The sequence below is a fragment of the Nuphar pumila genome, chromosome 13 (assembly GCF_984573655.1).
Source record: "Nuphar pumila chromosome 13, dmNupPumi1.hap1.1, whole genome shotgun sequence".
In the NCBI taxonomy this organism is placed as follows: Eukaryota; Viridiplantae; Streptophyta; class Magnoliopsida; order Nymphaeales; family Nymphaeaceae; genus Nuphar; species Nuphar pumila.
This window is the reverse complement of record NC_143261.1, coordinates 10,448,097-10,468,170: the sequence shown is the minus strand read 5'-3', so window position 1 is coordinate 10,468,170 and position 20,074 is coordinate 10,448,097. Positions and strand designations below refer to the sequence as shown.

The following is a 20,074-nucleotide window of genomic DNA, read 5'->3' as shown; positions in this document are numbered from 1 at the left end:
TGCTTATAAAGCCCTCAGAAAACTCAAGCAAAAGCAATATGGGACTATTCCACCTCATCAAGACCTCTATCTCTAAACAACCCATTTCTTCTTTGAATTTCTCTCCCTTCTTTCTTACACCTACCAGAACCATCTCTTTTCTCTAAGAGGATATTTTCTCAAACTTCTCAATAAATCGATGATCAAAGAGAACAACTGAAACTCTAATACCAAATTGATGTAGTGGACAAGAGGATCACTCCTGAACCCCGTAAGAATCGATACTCCAACTACAAAACTAGAAAAACATGAAAAATAATGCAAAACTAAAGGAAAATCACATATAATTCATTCATCTCCCCTTTCACTCTCTCTACAATTTATATTTATAATAACGAAGAAAAACCCTAAAAGCTCTTATCTTAATATAGATCTAAGATAGATCCAATCCGAAACCATGATCCAAACATGACTCAAAAATAATAAGAATCCGAGATAGATTCTATATAAAATTAGATCCAAAATAAAGTTCTAAACTAATTAAGAACTAAAGTAAATAATTGCAAAAATATCAAATATTAAAAATGAATCTGAATGGACCATGTAGACCCCAAATGAATCTCGCTCCCTCTCTTGCATCACATTCTTTCATGGTCATGAGAGAACGATTCTCATTTGGGGTCAACCAAATGATAAGACTTGGAAACATCTTATCTAGATGGAATTAGGTCTGGGAAACAAGAAAGCCAGTTACGGTTCGCTCATGTTCATCATGTAAAGAGCTTGTTCGAACTCATGAAGTAAGCGCAACAAGCCAACACAAACAATGAGTGTTTGGTTGGCTCGTCAACTAGTAATAAATATATTTTACATATGTTTTATCTCATAAGCAATGATGGTTGAAGTGTTTGGCTTGCAAGCAGTATGTTTAAAGTCACATCCTATTTCTTCCTTTGAAACAATGGATTTATTTTGTAAACAAGTTATTTTGATCTTAACTCCTTAAACTCCAATTTCTACAACTCTCGGTTATAGAAAAATAATTTATTTTTGTTAACAAGCCCATTTGAACTCGACTCATTTAACTCATGCTCGCTATATATCAGCTCGAACTCAGCTTTTAACTTATCACAAAAATGAACTGGTTTGAACACTTGCTATTAGGTTCGTTCAGCTTGTTTATCATCCCTAGATGGGTTCGAATATAGCCATTTCAGAAATATAAATATAGGAGAAGACAATAGATGATGAAACCTTGTAATGATACTTAATAAGTAGGCTTATATTTGACTGAACATGCTAGTCACCAACATTTTCTTCTTTCTGAAAACTAAAACATGAAGACATGGTATGGGTTAAAATTTTAATTAATAAAAACTAATTTTGATATTTTATTTTATAAAATATATTTTTATTAAATATAATTAAAGTTTATAAAAAATATTAAAATAAAGCTTTTTGTACGTGTCTGAATCGTGTCAGCATGTTTATTCTGTCACTGGAAAACAAAGCTGCACATTTTTTTGTTGTATTAGAATGGTAAAAGTAAAACTATATGATTGTGTACAAAATATGGGCATATCATAGCTCAAGCAAGTGAGGCCCACTATCCTAGTGAACTGTGACGACCAAAATGAGCAACTCAAAAAGTATGCCCCCCCCCCCCCTCGGATGCCTCATTTTTCTTAAAATAAAAAAATAATAATAATAAATCACCTGCATGGCAAAAAAAATATTTAACAATAACGTCCTCCACGTGACACATACATGATGAAGATGGCACAAAGGTGCATACATGTTTCATGAAACCAATCATGCCGTGCATGGTGCATGTGATGTACATCATGCATGCATGCATGATGCCTCATGCAACACCCCCACCATCTTCCCCTTTCTGCGGTGCCATCCACGTGGACCGTACAAATCATTCAATGCAAGGGGTGTGGAGCCCAAGGGTTCTGCTGCATTGGAAAGCACCACCCTCCTCACAGTCTTCTATCTGATGAGAGAGAGAGAGAGAGATACATGGTAAACTCACTCAAAGTTGCTCATAGGTAATCATCTCGAGATAGAAGAAAGATTCTTCACCAAGGATGATCTTCACCGCACACACGCAATTAACGGTTCTTTCGGATGGTCATACATTCAATCCTAGCCATCCAGCAGAACCATCTAGCTGTTGATTGGATGGTTAGGATTGAATATATGATGGAAGCCATCATATTTCAAATGATGGGATCGGTGTTCGATAATGAATGGCCTACGCTTTCACCTTTTTGTTTTTCCTTTTTTTAGCTTTTTCCTTTTGGTTAATTTTCTGATATGGAGCCATCTTTTGCCTGATATTTCATTTCAGGCCCCACGTTTTCTGAAATTCCTGATATGAACTCAACTTTCTATGACGATAGTCAAATAGAGACCTCGATGAAAAACAAACTGTGGGAAACGTATAAAAGAAAAGTTCCTATGATTGTCCAAAAACCCTTGATTGTCCTTTGATGAATATGAAAATTCCACAATTACCCTTACTAACCAGCCTTTGTGGTTTATGCTCAGGTCCCAAACGGATCTGACCCATATATCAGTTATGAATATATAATCTTATCAAACCCTAGATCCAATTGGAACCAAATAATCATAGCGGTTATGTTTGAGTTAGAACCAATTGATATTTTACATGAAAATTGATAGGTATAACTTGTTTTCAATGGATTTTGTATTGTGGGTTCTCATTGTTTAACCCGATCTGAAACTTATTGTAAGATGAGTTAGATCTAGATTTAAAAGAATAACCTGTATTCAAAAACCAGTTCTAGAATTGGATATGACACATATTTTGTATCTGATGCGATGAGTATGAATTTGGGTCTGATTAATAACAAATATATTTGGGTTTTATTACCTCTAAATTCAAATAAATTAAGTGTTATAGTCGGTGAGAGAGAGGCAAGAAAGGGTACCTTCAAAGTTTTAAGATAGTTAACTCAGGTTAAGTGCTTGAGTTAGGTGATGGTAGGTCCCTGTTTGACCATTGTGTGAGGTAAACTTGGATTCATGTCAGGAATTTCAGAAAAGTTGGTAGCTGATATGAAATATCAGGCAAGAGGTAGGTCTCTATCAGGAAATTATCTTTTTCTTATATATATAATTCTTTCCTTGCACAGGATCCTCACAACGAAGTTAGGGGTGGGCATCCGGCCGGCCTCCTAATGGACCGGGCGGGCCGGGTTTTGGCCTGGTTTTTAATGGGCTCGGGTTTGAAAAGAAACCCGTGGCCAGGCCCAGTAGCTCAAAAGGTCAATGTAAATCGGGTCGGGTTTGATTGGACTCAGCGATTGGTCCAAACCCATTTGTAGATTATTTTTTAATAAAATTAATACAATAATTCTTAGAATACTAAAAATTTTAATTAAATGAAAAAAACATAAAATTAATAACCAATAATAGTTACCCATTCTTAAAATTAATAAAAAACAAATTAAATATAATAGTTAAATTATAAAAAATTTATATTATTAAAAATCTTTAATAAATAACTCAGGCCCATCGAGCTGTTCCTGCAGCTCATGGGTCGGGCATAAACCAGCCCACTTATACAACGGGCTGGGTTTCGGTCTGGTACCTATTAAAATCATGGCTCAAACCAGACCCATGACGGGCTGAGTCGACTTGGCCCATCGAACAGCCCCTACATATAGTTGTGGATATTTTGTGAAAAAATCAAGGGGCCATATGATTGCACAAATATTTGTGTATTAAGCACCTGATCACAAGTAGGGCGATCAGGTACTTAATGCACAAATTTTGTGCCATGTGATTGCACCCAACTCGGACTCCATATTTTCGATGCAGAAAATGCACCACGAGACAGAGAATATCTTGGGAGAGGTGCTGGAAATGAATATTGACATCCACTAGTTGGGGTTCACACTTTTTTTTTTTCATTCCTAGTGATGGTGTTCTGATTTCAACTTCAAATGTTCTCGATCAGCGTGATACCAAACTTGGTTAAACAATGGTTCATATGAATGATAATGATGTAGGTGTGTGTCTTTTTAAGATCTGATAATGATGTTGGATGGATGGTGCATTATTTATTTATATATATATATATATATATATTAAAGAAAATTGATTCCTCTTATCCACACGTTCAATTGCTATAAATCACGTTTTTTTAGAAAAAAGTAAGATTTTATGAGTTTTAAAACTTATAAAACTTTTTAGAATTTGATCTTTGAATCCTTATAAAATCCTGCTCACATGTCGTATTAGGATGATACCAAAGCCAATACCTGCTAAACCAACCATGTATATCAAATCTACAAGGTCAGATTTTAGAAAAAGTAATAAAAATTTGAAAAATTAAGACTGCACTTCCTCCTATAGGAAGAACCAATCACTGTGTGTGAGAGAGAGGACTAATTTTGACGGGTTTATGCATAAACATGAAACAGAAATTATACAAATACACCACATGGTTGGTTGGCCTCACTTTTCCATTCTTCTACATTCAAAACCAGAAAACCTCCACATGGGTTGGTTGGTCTCTCTTGATATACTATCCTTCCTCTGCTGCATTCAAAGCCACAAGAAAACACATACACACACCACATGGTTGGTTGCTCTCACTTTTCCTTCTGTAAGTTATTTTTTGCATTTATTAAAAAATAGCCAATTCAGTATCGATTTTCTGGCAATACGATATGTATCGGCGGAATCGGCCGATACAGAAAAAAATGTCAAAACTACAAGAATAACCCATGTTAAATTAATCATGTCTAATAAGAGAGAGAGAGAGAGAGAGAGAGAGAGAGAGAGAGATCATGTTAGTGGAGGTCCACAAAAGGTAGGTGGGCCATGACTTAACAACTAGGGAGACAATGGAGGACAGAGCCAGTTGGGAAGCTAGCTAACCCAAACATGGCACACTAACAACGTTAACAGTGTGACCAACAGGGAGTAGTTAGTGAGGACGTTGCAAGTTCAAATCCCAATGGTATCTTTGGAAACTGTTTAGCTTGTCAGGTAGGAGCAGCTACTTCACGTCAAGTTCAAATCCCAACGGTATCCTTGTATAACTGGTAGCGGTCTGCCTAACCCCAGCTTGCCTTTAAAAAAAAAATTAAACGTTAACAGTGTGAAGAAGGTTGGCTTTTATTATTAAAATAGGAAGCATAATAGAACGACCCACGCTTCCACTGTACCTCGGACTCGCCCATGAATCAGATAGCCGGAAAATGAACGGTTCTGATTTTACCAATCTTTATGGAGAAAACGTTTTAAGGGGATCCACTAAAAAAAGGGCCTTTTACCCTTAAATGAATTAAACAGAAAATTTCATTTAGGGACAACCTTTTACCCCTAACCCCAGAAATGTGCCTCATGTTTCTGTATTTTTTTATTTAAATCACGTTGATACTGTTTATGGTCCAGGTTTGATCGGGCCCGGGTTGTGCCGCAATCCGGGTGGATCCTCCTTCCATGGAATCCGAGTCGGACCAAACACCCCCCCCCCCCACACACACACACACACACACCACAGTAAGGGGATTCGGCTGAAAGGAGGGTGATCTTGCATTGCCATGGTGAGGCCCATGGAAATGCTTTGTGCTTTGTGCATTTTCGGTAGAAACTCCACCATTTCCGTGACACACCAATGCACCCTTTGTGTTGGTCCTTCTGTTAGATATATTATGGTGTGCAAGGCATTTTTTTGTATTTTATAATTTTTTATATTCTTTTAATTTTTTTAATAGACTAGCTGGAGTTAGGCAGACCTCCATGAGTTAAACAAGGTGCCATTGGGTTTTGAACTTGCAACACTGACGTGCACTAACAGCTCCTACAAAACAAGCTAAGCCTTTTTTTTTTTAAAGGCAAGCTGGTGTTAGGTAGACCCTTACCAGTTATACAATGATACCATTGGGATTTGAACTTGCAATGTCCCAACACAAGGTGACGCCCACTAGCTGCTCCTAAGCGAAGCAGTTTTTTTTTTTAAAGGCAAGCTGGGGTTAGGCAGACCCCTACCAGTTATACAATTATATCATTGGGTTTTGAACCTGCAACGTCCCAACACAAAATCAGGTGCACTAGCTGCTTCTACCAGACAAGCGATCACTTTTGCTAAAGAAAAAAAAAAGCACATTGGAAGTTTACCCATCAAAAACAAAAAGATTTGGGACAATGATGCAAACTATATGATCCAGGTGCTCCCTTTTGCCAAAGAAGAAAATGACGTTGGAAGTTTGGAACCAACCCCCAAGTTGAGGTTTGATAACGCTTGGGGGCCTAGCTCATAATGAACAGTTGACTCTGGGTCCCACTCCTCTTTTTGTCCAATCTAAGGGTTCCTCCAATAGGATTAGCGGTGGAGATGGGTCCAGTATTTTGTTCAAAGACTTATTGTATATCATATATAACCATATCTTCGCGATCATCACATTATAATAATGCAAATCATTGTTTAGGGCAGGCTGAATTTTAGGTAGTGTTTCTTCTTCTTCTACTCATTTTTATTGAGTTTCCATACAAGGGTTGGTTAGTTACCGTTAAGTAATACCGAAACCACTCTGCTATGCGTCATGAAAAGACAGTCCCCTCATGTCCCATGTGGTGACTAACGTCAAGAGAGTTGACACCGTTGAGTGTGAGCCCTCTCTCTCACACACACAGTCTCACTGTTTTATACTTCAATGTGCATACAACCAAATTAATTAAACTTTGGGGACAAGACGATACCCACATGGCCTGCCCCCACCTAATTTTCCTATTCTTTCATTTTCTTTTACAACCCTTTCATATTCTCCATTTGAAATTGTTTGGGGTCCCATGTCACTCTCACGTAAACAAGTCAATGTGCAGCAGTGCATTCCCATCCTCCCACCTGATAAACCCTAGATTTAGTAAAAGGCGTGACAAAAGCTGGCTCCCCAAGGGCAGAGAAAGCCAATATCTCTCCATTCTAAATCATTGCACACCCTCAAAGACACGTGTGTCTTGCATCTCAGTTGTCATGGCTAAAGACGTGCAGAGGAGTGGTGTCTTAAAGTCGAGGTATTACCTCAATCACATTGAGTCTTCTCTTTCTTAATCTCATTAATAAACCCCTCAATTAAACATTTGTTTGATCCCCATTTTTTAATAGTCCCAACCCCATCCTCTTAAAACCTAGTCGAACCCCAAATGGTACGGTTGTATAACTGGTGGGGGTATGTTGTCTGCTTAACCTCAGCTTTCTCTGTCGAAAAAAAAAACTGAATCTAGAGAGAGAGAGTAGCTACTGCTTGAATCACAACGATGCATATAACCGTACCCACCCATGGGCCTCTGCTGCATAGCGACGACACACCACGCTGGCAGGATTCCCCCCACTCTGTATACTCTCTCTCTCTATATATATATATATACTCCAAAACCTCACTTTCTCTCTCTAGCTTGTGCCTCTCTACTTCACTCGAGCACGCACACTCTCTCTCTCTCTCTACTGAAAGTCTGAACTTGCATTAACCCTCACTAACTTTTTTCTCCACCCCACTTTCCAAATTCCTAATTTAACTCAAACCCTAGATTTTTGTGTGGTAATGTTCTTCGAGCCACGCAGAACGACGACGCCCAGTGAAGAAGAAGAAGAGAGGAAGGAGGAGGAGGAAGAAGGGGGAAATCTTTGTGAGTATTGTAGATAGAGCAAGATTGTGGCTCAGAGAGTGTTTTTTGGGCCAAACCATGTGATTGCAGGGGTGGAATTCTAGGGTTGCTGGGTCCAGAAGGCCGGAATTTATAGGGTTTCCGGCAATGGGTTGCTCCGGGTCGAAGCTAGACGACCTCCCCGTGGTGTCGCTCTGCAGAGAGAGGGCGCACTTCATCGAGGACGCCGTGCAGCAGCGGTACCTCCTATCGGCTGCTCACCTCAGCTACATTAGATCCCTCCGCGAGGTCGGGGCCGCCCTCGAGGCCTTCCACGACTCTTATCACGTCTCCTCCGTGGGCTCGCCGGTGCTCACCCTCCCCGTGCACCGGAAATCCGACCCCTTTCCCCTTCCGAAATCGAAGTCTCCGTCTGCCTCGCCACCCCGGAGCGGCGGAGACGGCTCGCACGCTCGATCGGACTCTGACCACCATCTGCATTTCGATTCCGATGACGATGAATCCATCTCTGACGACCACCACCATCTCCATAGCGAATCTCCGCCACCGGCTGGCTTCAGGGAGCCCGTCATGGATGGATATGGCGGAATCCCTCCACAGCACGGCGGAATCCCTCCACAGCACGGCGGAATCCCTCCACAATATGGCGGAATCCCTCCGCCGTATGACGGAATGCCTCCACCTTATGGCGGAATACCTCCACCGTATGGCGGAATGCCTCCACCGTATGGCGGAATGCCTCCACCGTATGGCGGAATACCTCCACCATATGGCGGAATGCCTCCACCGTATGGCGGAATACCTCCACCATATGGCGGAATGCCTCCACCGTATGGCGGAATACCTCCCCCGTACACGGTGATGAACCAGTACTTCATGCGCTCGAGGCCTACGAAGTCGGTAGCCTATGAGGAGCGGCTACAGTCGCCGGAGAAGGTCCAGTGGGGACACTCCTACCCCTATTACTCAAACAATTCGGGCTTCACTGGCTTCTTCGGCAGCGGTGGTGGTGCTTCGTCTTCCTCCTCGCCAATGCGTCCTCCGGGGTACTCTGCAACAGAGGCCTCCTTGTCTTCGTACCGGTATGAACGGGACCGGCCCCCGCCGCCACCTCCCCCTCCTCCAAGGAACTCGACCTGGGATTTCCTGAACCCATTCGATTCTTATGAAGGATTCTACCCTTCGTATATGCCGAGTGGATATAGTGATATTGGTAGTAAGGATTCTCGGGAGGTTAGGGAAGAAGAGGGGATACCTGATCTGGAAGAGGATAGCCAGCATGAGGTTGTGAAGGAAGTTCATAGTGAGCAGAAGTTTTCGGACGGTTTTGCGGGTCATCCTGGTTGGCACTATCAGAAGAGTGTTCAGTTCCAAGCAGAAGATTCAGTTCTGCCAGAGGAGGAGAAAGGTGGTGGTGATCGGGTAGTCTATCAGGGAAAGTCTAGCACAGCTTCAGAGTATGCAGAAGATGATGGAGGGGAATTGGTGGACAAGAACGTGATTGAGAATGATGAGCCGGCTGAACAGAGCAATGCTGCCGAGTTCCCTGTATCATATGATGCATTGGGTGCAGTGAAGCAGATAAAGATTCAGTTTGACAAGGCCTCAGAATCTGGCAGCGAAGTCTCAGTGATTCTTGAGGTGGGGAGGCTGCCATATCGTCACAGAAATGCTGTACATAAAGGTTGGTTTATCCTGCCCTTGCGATTCCTATCCATCTAGAAAAGTTGCTTCATCTTACAATGATAAGATTTAGTTCAAAACTGGTTCTGTACTTTGGCTGTCTTCTTCTATTACCTCTACGTCGAGCTCTTTAATTAGCGAACCCCTGACCAGCCCTTTGGTCGAATTTGTATATGCTTGTGTAATCATACACCCTTTAGTAGTACCTATGCCTTTTGGATGATTTACAGTATCTGTTCTACTCAATGAGATAGACATTAATTAAGAATAGCCGAATCATGTCTCTTTACCTAATTGCTGTTTCATGGTTTGGATTCATTGCTTCTTGATGGCTATTTTTTTTGCTCCACTTATAGATGAGGTGATGGATTTTTTACATCAGTTCATATAGATGTTTCAAACCGGATTTTGATAAGCTAAACTGAATTTCCTGGCAACCTGACATTTCTTCTGTTTTTGAAACCTCCTTTTGTTGCATTGTCAGCCTCCGTAAGGATGTTTGGTGTGATTGCTCCTCCAATGATCTTACCTTCACAGCCCTCTACATCTAAAACAAAAAATGCGCATCTTCTATCCCTGGTAGAGGAGCCTTCACCTGCTCTTTTGGATTTTGAAGAAGTTACATGGTCGAGGGCACGCAAGCTGTCAACGACTTTGGAGAAACTTTATATGTGGGAGAAGAAGCTATTTGAGGAAGTCAAGGTATGACATTCAATGTTATTTTGATGAAATACTGTGTGCTCAATCTCAAATCCACATCTTTTTTATTCATAGGATATCTATTGGTTGCAGTGAATTTGCTTATGATGATCTATCTTAGTTGTATGAAACATGTAAACTCAGAGAAAGGGCCTAATTCAGCTAGCTCATTCTTGTCATTACTCTAGTTAATTTTTGCTTTGGGTGATGGTCAAGGATCTTCAAATTGGTATATACTTGTATTTTATTTTTCCTGTAATGATTGACTAATTTTAGTATGATACTTGTATTTCCTTTGAAGATCTTCATCCTTGACATTGATAAACCTTGCCATGATTGTTTGTTATAGTATTTTTGTTTTAAAAGCGTTAGATTTCCCATTTCATGATTTACTTATATTGTTAATATGGAAAACTAAGATAATAGGATTCAATAAAACTTAACCTTTTGGCTGGTTTTGGAGTTTTTTTATTGAACTTGTATGATAGTTTTAGTTGAAAATGTTAATTTTTTGAGCAGCTATATGATTATCATGGTATTAAAATCAAAACATTTCGTTAGAGTTGGGATTGACTAAATTCTCTGCGACTACCCAACTTTTCTTAGTGCTTTTCTTTTCGAATAACCACAACTTTCCACAGTCTGAGTCTTAGAATTTAAGCTTTCCCTTTTCTTCAATTTTTATGTTTGAAATTTTTGGATTTATCCCATTGAACTTAAAGAAAAATAGATGGCACTCTGAGTTCTTTTTCCAGACCCTTGAGAATTTAAGTAAACTTTTCAGAAAATTGAGCTTTTTCTTTCTTTAACCAAAGCCTTAGAAACAAAGGGTTGCTTTGGTCTAATATTTTAGCTTCTAAAATTTATGATCATGAAGCTTTCTTTCTTTATATTTGTGAAGGGTAATATTCTGTTATTACTTTGAAACATCTGAGAAAATTTAGTTGATTGTGATCTGGTCCATCCATTTTTTGGAGCACAGTAGATAGGTGGTAACCTTCTCCCGTGCCCAAATAGTTTTCTGGCTCTCTCATTGATTATTGCTGATGATCAAGAAATACTTTTGATCCTCTTTTTCCCCTTGTGGAAGTAGAATAAATACATTTAACTGTTGCAAACCTGGAAATTCATATGGATCATGACATCATGCAATTAAACACTAAATGCAAAGCATGGGCTAGAGTCCGATAGACTTTCTTTATTATGCTTTTCAGAATCTTGTTAATCTTCCTTAGTTGGAGCATCAGCTAATCTTCTTCGATGTTTTCCTTGTTTCTTATTCCAATTAATGCATTATTTATTACAATTATGTTTTTTACTATGGAAATCTAGTTTAGGCTTAAACTTAACTCATTTAATTCATAGAAATGGTGACAGCTAATCAGCGGTTATGTTGAGGCTGTTAAAGTGTTGATTGCATTTCTGTTTCCTTTTTCCTCAATGTACTCGTCTCCTTTGGTGGTTAAATATACCTTCCATCATGTGTCACCGTGTCAGTTTTTCATGGAGGAGATACAAACGTGGTTGCAAAGAGATGTATACATGAACATTTAACCAGTGCAGTGCACCAGATATGGGTGGTTCAGGCAATGCCATGGAGAAATTTACAAAATCTACTGTAATAAGGTGTTCACAGGAAGTCTATGTTGATGGCAGCTTGTACATGTGTTGACTTCTCGGAAATCAACTTGAGTCTATATTGACATGTTACTCTGTTTGTTGGAAAGTTGGAAACTCAATACAAAGTGTAGTTATTCTTGCATTGGCAAAGAGGTTGCTCCTTATTACTTCAGTAACCGTAAATCGATCTCGTATTCTTGACTATGGATAGTCCCTTTGCCAAAGTTGTTTAGGACTTTTCAGTAATCAATGATATGGGTCAGTTACTAAAATTATAAATTTGTTCCTGTACATGATGATGGATAGGGAGAGCCAAGAGAAGAGTGATTTGTTGCAAATGAGTGCTCTTCTGCAACTTTAGGTGACATTCCTTTCTGATATTGTGTGAAATGTCATTAGCATCTTTTGGGTTCGGCTCTGAATATGCATATAATAACAATGAAATAGAATATTGAGCTAGGTATCAGTGATTTTTTCCTGCGCATGATGGGGAGAGGGAGAAGCCAGGAAAGAGAGACATGGCAGCAAAGAAATGTATTATTCACAAAATTTAAGTCATTGGCATACTTTAAGTTGTAGTCATACCCCTGATAATATGCATAATCACGATGGAATACAAAATAATGAACATAGTGTTCTAGTTATACTGTGATTTACTAATATACCCTCCGTTGTCATTCAAACGCACTTTAAATATGTACATTATCTTATATAAAAAACTTGCCTTCTAAACACCTTTACTTTTTCGGGGGCTCTGGTAGGGGGTATGAGGCACACTGTTGCTTGGAACTGGTGGTTGCTCCTTTCATTTTGGTTGACCTGGTTGAAAGGGAACATAAGGAATTTTAAGGGAAATTCTAGGAAATCATCAATAGTGCACTGGAAAATTTAGAATTATTTATTATTTTGCGATAGAAAAGTGATCTACAGGAGATCTAGGGTTGGATCTGTGTCAAATTCATCTATCTTAAGATTGATTCTTTTAATCATAAATTCATAATCTTCATCAGTTCATGCCATGGAAAATTCATGTTGGATTTTTCCCAAAGGGCCTTGCCTTCCTGTCTAGGGGCGGCCATTATTTGTCAACTGACATGGAATGGCCATTGAAGCCCAGAGGGGGGCATCCCTTGCCACAAGGTCGAAGTGGGCTGTATGTCACAGGGGCAGGGAGTGTGTGTGCGTGTATATATATATATATATATATATATGGGGGGGGGAGGGGGGGGGGGGGGGGCTTTGCCCGGCCCTGCTAGGACCGAGGCAGTTGCAAATCTGCTTTTTGAACCTAGAGCCAGCCTGAACTTGGCCGGGCCTGGCTCGGGTGGTGGCTCAGTCAGCCCAGTCAATTTGCAGACCTGGCCAGCTCTTCGCTCACCCCTACTCAAGTGTTTTATTTACCAACCAGAGGCTTGCCAATGTGTAACCAGTGATGACAGGGTTTTCTCTTGGCCTACAATATATATATATATATATATAAACTAGTTATGTTTAATATTAGATGAATTTGACCTTATTAAAATCACTAAAATGCTTTTAAAAGAATGATATTTTTGAAAATGCATGATTACTTTTTTGGGCATTATAGGTCTTTTGAACTTGTAGGGAATTGAAAAATCAAACACTTTTTCCAAAAAACTAACTATGAATCTATGAAAGTGACCTTTTTGACCTAAAAAAGTCACCATGCATTTTCAAAAATGCCATTCTTTTAAGGATATTTTGGTCATTTTAATATGGTTGAATGTGGTTAATGTTTAACACAACTAGTTTTTCTCGTTAGATAAACCGATATATATATGTATATATCTGTGTGTGTGTGAGAGAGAGAGGGGTCGTAGCTGTTAACCACTTTTCTAGCTAACTGCCAGCTAACCGGGCTTTTGAAGGGGTTTTTCCACGTTTTCCTTAAATCTGACTGTACAGATGTGTTCTACATGCTTGACTTTATAGGAAGTGACTCTTGGATCTTCTGATTCTGGTACACAGGTAGGTTTTTATAAGGTTTAAAAATCAATGGTTTAAGATTTTTGTAAATATTCAAGGCTTAAAAAATCATGTCTGTTATTGAAAAAACAAAATCCAAGTGTCATTCCCTAGTAAATTAACCATGTCGAACACATCTATACGATCAGATTTAAGGAAAAAATGGAAATAACCCTTCAAAAGCCTGATTAGGTGGCGGGTTTGCTAGAAAAGTGGTTAGCTTTCACCACCTTCTCTCTCTCTCTCTCTCTCTCTCTCTCTCTATATATATATATATATATATATATATATATACATACTTACTGGAGTGTGAACTAGGTATTTTCAACATTTTTTTTGGGCGAATCCAACCTTGTAGATGCATTATGCACGGTCCGTTTTCTAGGAATCGATAGTCGGATCGTTTATTTTCAACGAAAAAATATGGTTTTTGGATGCTTGAGTATATGCTAGAATTGTAAGCTGTCAATTTTCAAGCCTTAAAAGTTCATGCTTATGTGTCGTAATTGGCCAATCCGAGAGCCGGTCCCTATAAAACCGAGCATGTAAATTGCATCCGTACGGTAAGATTTAAGAAAAAAAACAAAAGATCTCACAAAACTCTTGCCTCATACTCCAGTTAAGCATATTTTATGACTCTCTCTATATATAGAGAGAGAGTGATGCAAACATGCTAAATGTGGTTTTCAGCTTTTCTGGTATTTTTTTTGCAATTCTGACATCATAGATGCTATGTTACCTTGATACGCCATTTTGGTCGACATACCTATGTCGACATGGGGGCCGGTACCGAACACGCCATTTTGTGTGTCCATTTTCAGTTTATAGCTTTATATTTTCAGTATATAATATATATATTTTAGATATAACACATATTTAGTTTGTATTCAGTTTATTTTGAATTTATTTTGTATTTATGTGATATTATATATATATATATATATAGCCGTGTTCCCGTACCCACATTTTTGGGAATTGCATGTTGTACCCTCCTTACCCGTACCTGTACCTAGGTGACATCACTTAGATGTGTTTGGCATGGTCAATTTACTAGGAATCGACACTTGGATCATGCGTTTTCGATGAAAAATGGATATTTGGAGCCTTGAAAATTCACAATGATTTTGGATCATTGATTTTTCAAGCCTTATAAAAATCCACCCATGTGTTGGAATTGAACACTTCAAGAGCTGATCCCTATAAAATCAAGTATGTAGATCACATCTGTACGGTCAGAATTTTAAAATAAAACAAAAAATGTCCGAAAAACCCATTTAGCATGTTTGCATCACTATACACACACGCGCACACACACATACAGCACCTATGTCTGTCATACCTTCAACCTTGTAAAAACCCATGGTGATGTTTGGTGATCAAACATATGGGTAGTGATGATGTTCAACAATGTATTCAGGTGAAGAGAAACTGACAAACTCATTCTATCTTGTTGGCCTACTTTTTATATTACAACTTTATGGTACTTCATTTGTAAAAATCGAACTATAGATCTTTTTATTTCTCCCACAGAAGAGAAAAAGCATAATAGTAACAAGTAGTCAAACTTTTAGAGAAGGATCCCAAACAGTATCTTGCATTATTTCAAATGGAAATGTTGTGTTTTAGAGATTTGGTGACTAGAATGTAAATATTTAGTAGGATAAATGAAACAAACAAGGCAATGAGTCTTTTACAAATTAACATGTAATGGAATTATTTCAACGACCAGGTCATTATTGGCAACATGAAAGACTTGACACCTAAACAGTTGAAACCAGTTGAAGTGCGGGTGTCTAAAAGCCTTTTCTGATATGATGTGTCGCTGCGATCTTTTCTAAGTGTCGTGGAGATCGTGGATTCGAATTGGTAGACATGAAGGAAATGCATGATAGAGTAGGAGGTGAACATTTATTGGTTGAGGTTGTAAACAAAATTGCTGTTTTTTAGAAAATGCAATATATTATGCAATGGCAATATCCATAAATGCTATGGTCCTTGTCATATTATCTCCTTTCTTTATTTCAATATGGAATAGGAGGTGAAAGGCTTAAAAGCATTTTTCATTTGATGATTAGGGATCTGGAGTTCACAGTCTATGAACTGGTAGTATTATTCTTCATATTCAAGTTGGAAGGGGCATTCTTAGATCCGAATGGTGATTTCTGTTGTCATAACATTTTAACTGTGTTATCCAACTGACATTTGTTCCTTTTGTTTTACTCCTCTTGTACCTTAACTTAGTCATTTGAGTATGTCCCAAGAGCTTGGAAGTTTGGTGGTTTCATCCTGTAGATTGTGCTTATGACTTGCTTAGCATTTAAGATTTAAATCATGTTTGTTCTCCTCCGCTTCTACCAAACCTTCTTTCTATAATTTTTTATGTATTTTTGCAGGCTGAGGAAAACTTGCGGATTGTCCAGGAAAGGAAGCGCAGACAGCTGAAGAGGATGAATGAAAGAGGTGCAGAGGCCCATAAAGTTGAAGCAACTCGTGCACTAATAAGAAACTTATCGACAAAAATAAGGACTGCGATTCATTTTGTGAACTCTGTGTCTACTAAGATCAATAAACTAAGGGATGAAGAGTTATGGCCTCAAATTACTGAACTATTACAGGGGTATGCAGTTTTATCCATCCAACTTTTCTAGTCTTTGCTTGAATTACTTTTGTATGATCTCTTGGAAAGGTAAAAACATGATATTGTAATGCTTTGTTGTTCTCTTTTGGGTATTCCATTTCTTTTGTGCTAATGTCCTCTGTTTTTGTCCATCTGCTTACTTTTGAATCTTTACTATGATTTCCATCTTCTCATTAAAGAAGTAGGTGGAAGATCCCGATTTTCTCTTGCACATTTAAAAAAAGTCAAAGACATGATATTCCCACATACAAACACTTGCTCGCAGATGTCATACACAAACACAGAGGAAATGCCAAGAACAAGTATGACTGCTGTGAAAAGGGGCTTAAGAAGTAGCCTAAAATCTGTTGGATGCATTGAGATTGTTCTTTTGTTTGTCAATAGCTAATACTGATGACAGTGCACATAGAGCACACATTCTGCATGCATATGTGCATGCAGAAAAGGAAAGAGGCCATTAAGTGATCCTCTGTAAACTTTGATTTGCTTACTCATGATTAGCTTTTCCTGGTACTTTTCTTTTACTTATGGATTACTTTTGGTTTTCTTAATGCATATTTTGTGTATTTTGTTTATGTATACAGATTATTTTTGCTGCTTTTGCTTTTTTAATTCAAATGTTTGAAAGAGAGAACCAGCCCTGCATTTCCCTGATTTATGCATTTTTAGGAAAATGATTTTGTGAGTGCCATTGATGTTTGCATTATTCTGAGTGATGTAGCCTGTTTTGCGGCTGCCTTTTCTAAGACACGTTCATAATTGTCTCTTTCTTTTTATTAGTTCCAACAGCGCCACTTCTTACATGGCATCAGTTCATCTGTCGCTTGTCTTCTACAAACCTGGACGCCATCATAGGACTGGCCTTTCCTTTGTTTCCTTTTTCTTCCTGCCAACTATTTTAATCTTGTGAAGTGAGTATGGCTCCTGTTTCTTTGGAGGGATGGGGGAAACATCTTTGTTATATCTATTGTGGTGTTTATGGTTGCCAACATATGCAGAGCTGTCACTTTCTTTGTTCATATACCATGCGATGTTGCCCTATTTTTCTTTTATGTATTTCTTATCAAGTTTCTACTGTGCGGTGTACTGCTGCTGCTGATTTTGTGATGTGTTAATACTTCATTGGTTTAGAGCATAGGTAAATTTTCATTTAACTTCATTAAGAACTGTTGTTTATGTGTATGCCATGTGAACATAGCCCTATATTTCATTTATTTATTGTCAAATCTCTACTCTACTCTCCTCTGCTCTGCTGCTGCTGATTTTGTAACATGTTTAGTGTATACTTACGCATTCTGTTTTGGACTATAGACACATACATTTTGTCTAGGATGGTTTTATATGGGCACATGTGCTCTTGTAGGTTGGTAAAAATGTGGAAAGCTATGCTGGAATGCCATCAGAATCAGTGTTGGATCATATCAGAGGCTAAAAATATGGATTTTGTTGTAGATCCCATCATATCTAGTGAATCTCATATACGAGCCACTGTGCGGCTTGAACTGGAGCTGCTTAACTGGATATCAAGCTTCTATGTATGGGTTGCCGCACAAAAGGGCTACGTCAGGGCATTGAATCGCTGGCTTTTGACGTTCTTACCTCATGAGCCTGAGGAAACACCTGATGGGATTGTCCCTTTTTCCCCTGGCAGGATGGGTGCTCCTCCTGTGTTTGTAGTCTGCAACCACTGGTGGCAAGCAATTGAAGGAATTTCTGACAGAGAAGTTATTGAAGCAATGCGGACATTTAGCATTGGTGTATTTCAGCTATGGCAACGTTACAGTGTTGAGCAACGAGTCAGGTTAACATCAGCTAACTCACCGAAAGATGTGGAAAGAGGGATTAAGGCTCTACAAAAGGACGAGCAGAAAATTCAGAAGGCCTGGGATACACTAAACAAGAAGCTGTTTCTGGCTCCAGGAGAACTCTCAACTAACCAGATTGTTCAGCAGAGTCAGACAGCCAGTTTTCGTGGTATAATAGCGGGTCTGAAGCAGATTTTTGATGCAATGGTTAAATTTGCGGAAAGCTCTCTGAAGGCCTATGATGAGCTCGATTTAAACAGTGAAGTTGATCGGATCACCAGAGAGCGGGAGAAGGTTTCTTAACTTGGTCGTGACCATCTCTATATCTAGTTCATTTGTTTCTGAGCTTGGTGAGCCACATTTTTCCCTGGCTTTCCAATGCTCTTAATGAGCACTGAGAATTCATGGAAACACCTGTGAAAGCTAGTGCAGTATGTTCTACATGAGACCATCAACAAGTGGGAGCCTGTTGTGGTGGATGTGATTCTTCCAATGTAACTATCTATCAAAATTCATCACTTGGAAGTTTACCTTGGTTGAAGAGATCATCCTGATCAGTGTTGACCAGTTCGGTCCAGGTGCTAAAATTTGGAATTGTAGCTGAAACACAAGAATCAGGCTTCTGAGGTTCAAGTTATTCAGGGAGGTGAGCTTCAGAGTAAAGCATATGAAAAGGTGAACAAATTACACCATATAAGTAGGCCACAATTTTGGATTCGAGCACTGAGGCTGAATACAGGGCCTTGGCTAATGCTGCAGCTGAGCTAACATGGTTGAAATTTCTTATGAAAGAGTTGGGATTTTCCTCTAGTCAAATCCCTACAATTTGGTGTGACAATTTAAGAGCATCCTACCTTGCAGTTTGCCTGGTGTATCACAATCGGTCTAAGCATATTGAAATAGACCTGCATTTTGTCAGAGATGAGAGAGTCAAGAAAGAGCTTGTTGTGAATATATTTCATCGAATGGTATCCTAACCAAGCCGTTGGTGACTCAGATTTAAGTTTCTCTGTGGCAAGCTCAACATTATTTCAGGAACGTTGAACTTGAGGGAGCATATTGGAAAGCAAGTTGCAATTCAAAGTTCTTATGCTAAGGGGGTAAGGTGAGTGAGGCTTCCAGTTTAAGACTCATACTGATGGCTAAGGGGGTCCTCACTCTCTCTATCACATTGGCAGAGACTCGGATGTATGATAGGATTTTCTCCTGTCCTTGTGGTTCTGTGCAGCCAAGGACCTTCGCTTCCTGGTATGGTTCTGCCATGCCAGACATGCCTGCAGCTTAGTATCTCACGGTATTGGATTTCTGAGGTCTGACATGTTCCTTCTATGATTAACGTGGGCCATGCATTATGAACTTCTGATTCATGGAGTGACCATAAACCCATTCCGCAGCATACGGCTGTGCAGCACCAGCATACAGTTGGGCAACAACCGCAGAAAATACTGTCATATTGCATTATTGGTCCTGCACTAATTAAAATGGAGGGGAGTTCTGGTTTTTGCTGAGCCACTCTGTCAAGTAGGTGGTGGTGATGCCCATTGGGGCATGTCAAGCCAATCATTTCATGATGAGTAGGTAGATGAATGATGGGCGTAGCATGGCAAGGGAGCACTTTTTTTGTAGACAAGAGGGGTCCAGGAATCCCTGGGCCGATCAGAATAATTATGTTCAACGTATATGAAAATAAGCCGTTATTATACACGGATGCTGTTGATTTTCACCTTTGGTGCTATGTACTGGCAATTACACGTCATGTAAATTAAAGTTCTCCTTGACTACTTTTATGCTTCAGATAGTTTGATGCCCCACTGCTATGTTTTGATATCTATACACATAATTCACTCATTATTGTATGCTATTCTGAATGAAAAACTATACAACAATGACATACCTTGTGTCCGTTTTTATTATGTACATGTGATGCAAGAATGCATCAAAGTTCAGAAGGTATGTATAACGGTTGGTTTGCTCAAGATGTTGCTAGCCTCTGAATACTTTTATTTGTGTGCTT

At 39.2% G+C, this 20,074-nt stretch overlaps 1 protein-coding gene across 1 annotated transcript; it reads left to right on the top strand.

Moving 5' to 3' along the window:
* The first annotated feature begins 7,776 nt into the window (after positions 1-7,776).
* Positions 7,777-19,842, top strand: LOC149817731 (uncharacterized). Its single transcript, XM_089986065.1, has 4 exons — positions 7,777-9,313; positions 9,797-10,014; positions 16,011-16,234; positions 17,619-19,842. The coding sequence occupies exons 1-4, from the start codon at positions 7,777-7,779 to the stop codon at positions 18,361-18,363; spliced, it is 2,724 nt and encodes a 907-aa protein (XP_089842191.1). The 3' UTR covers positions 18,364-19,842.
* Positions 19,843-20,074: the final 232 nt, after the last annotated feature.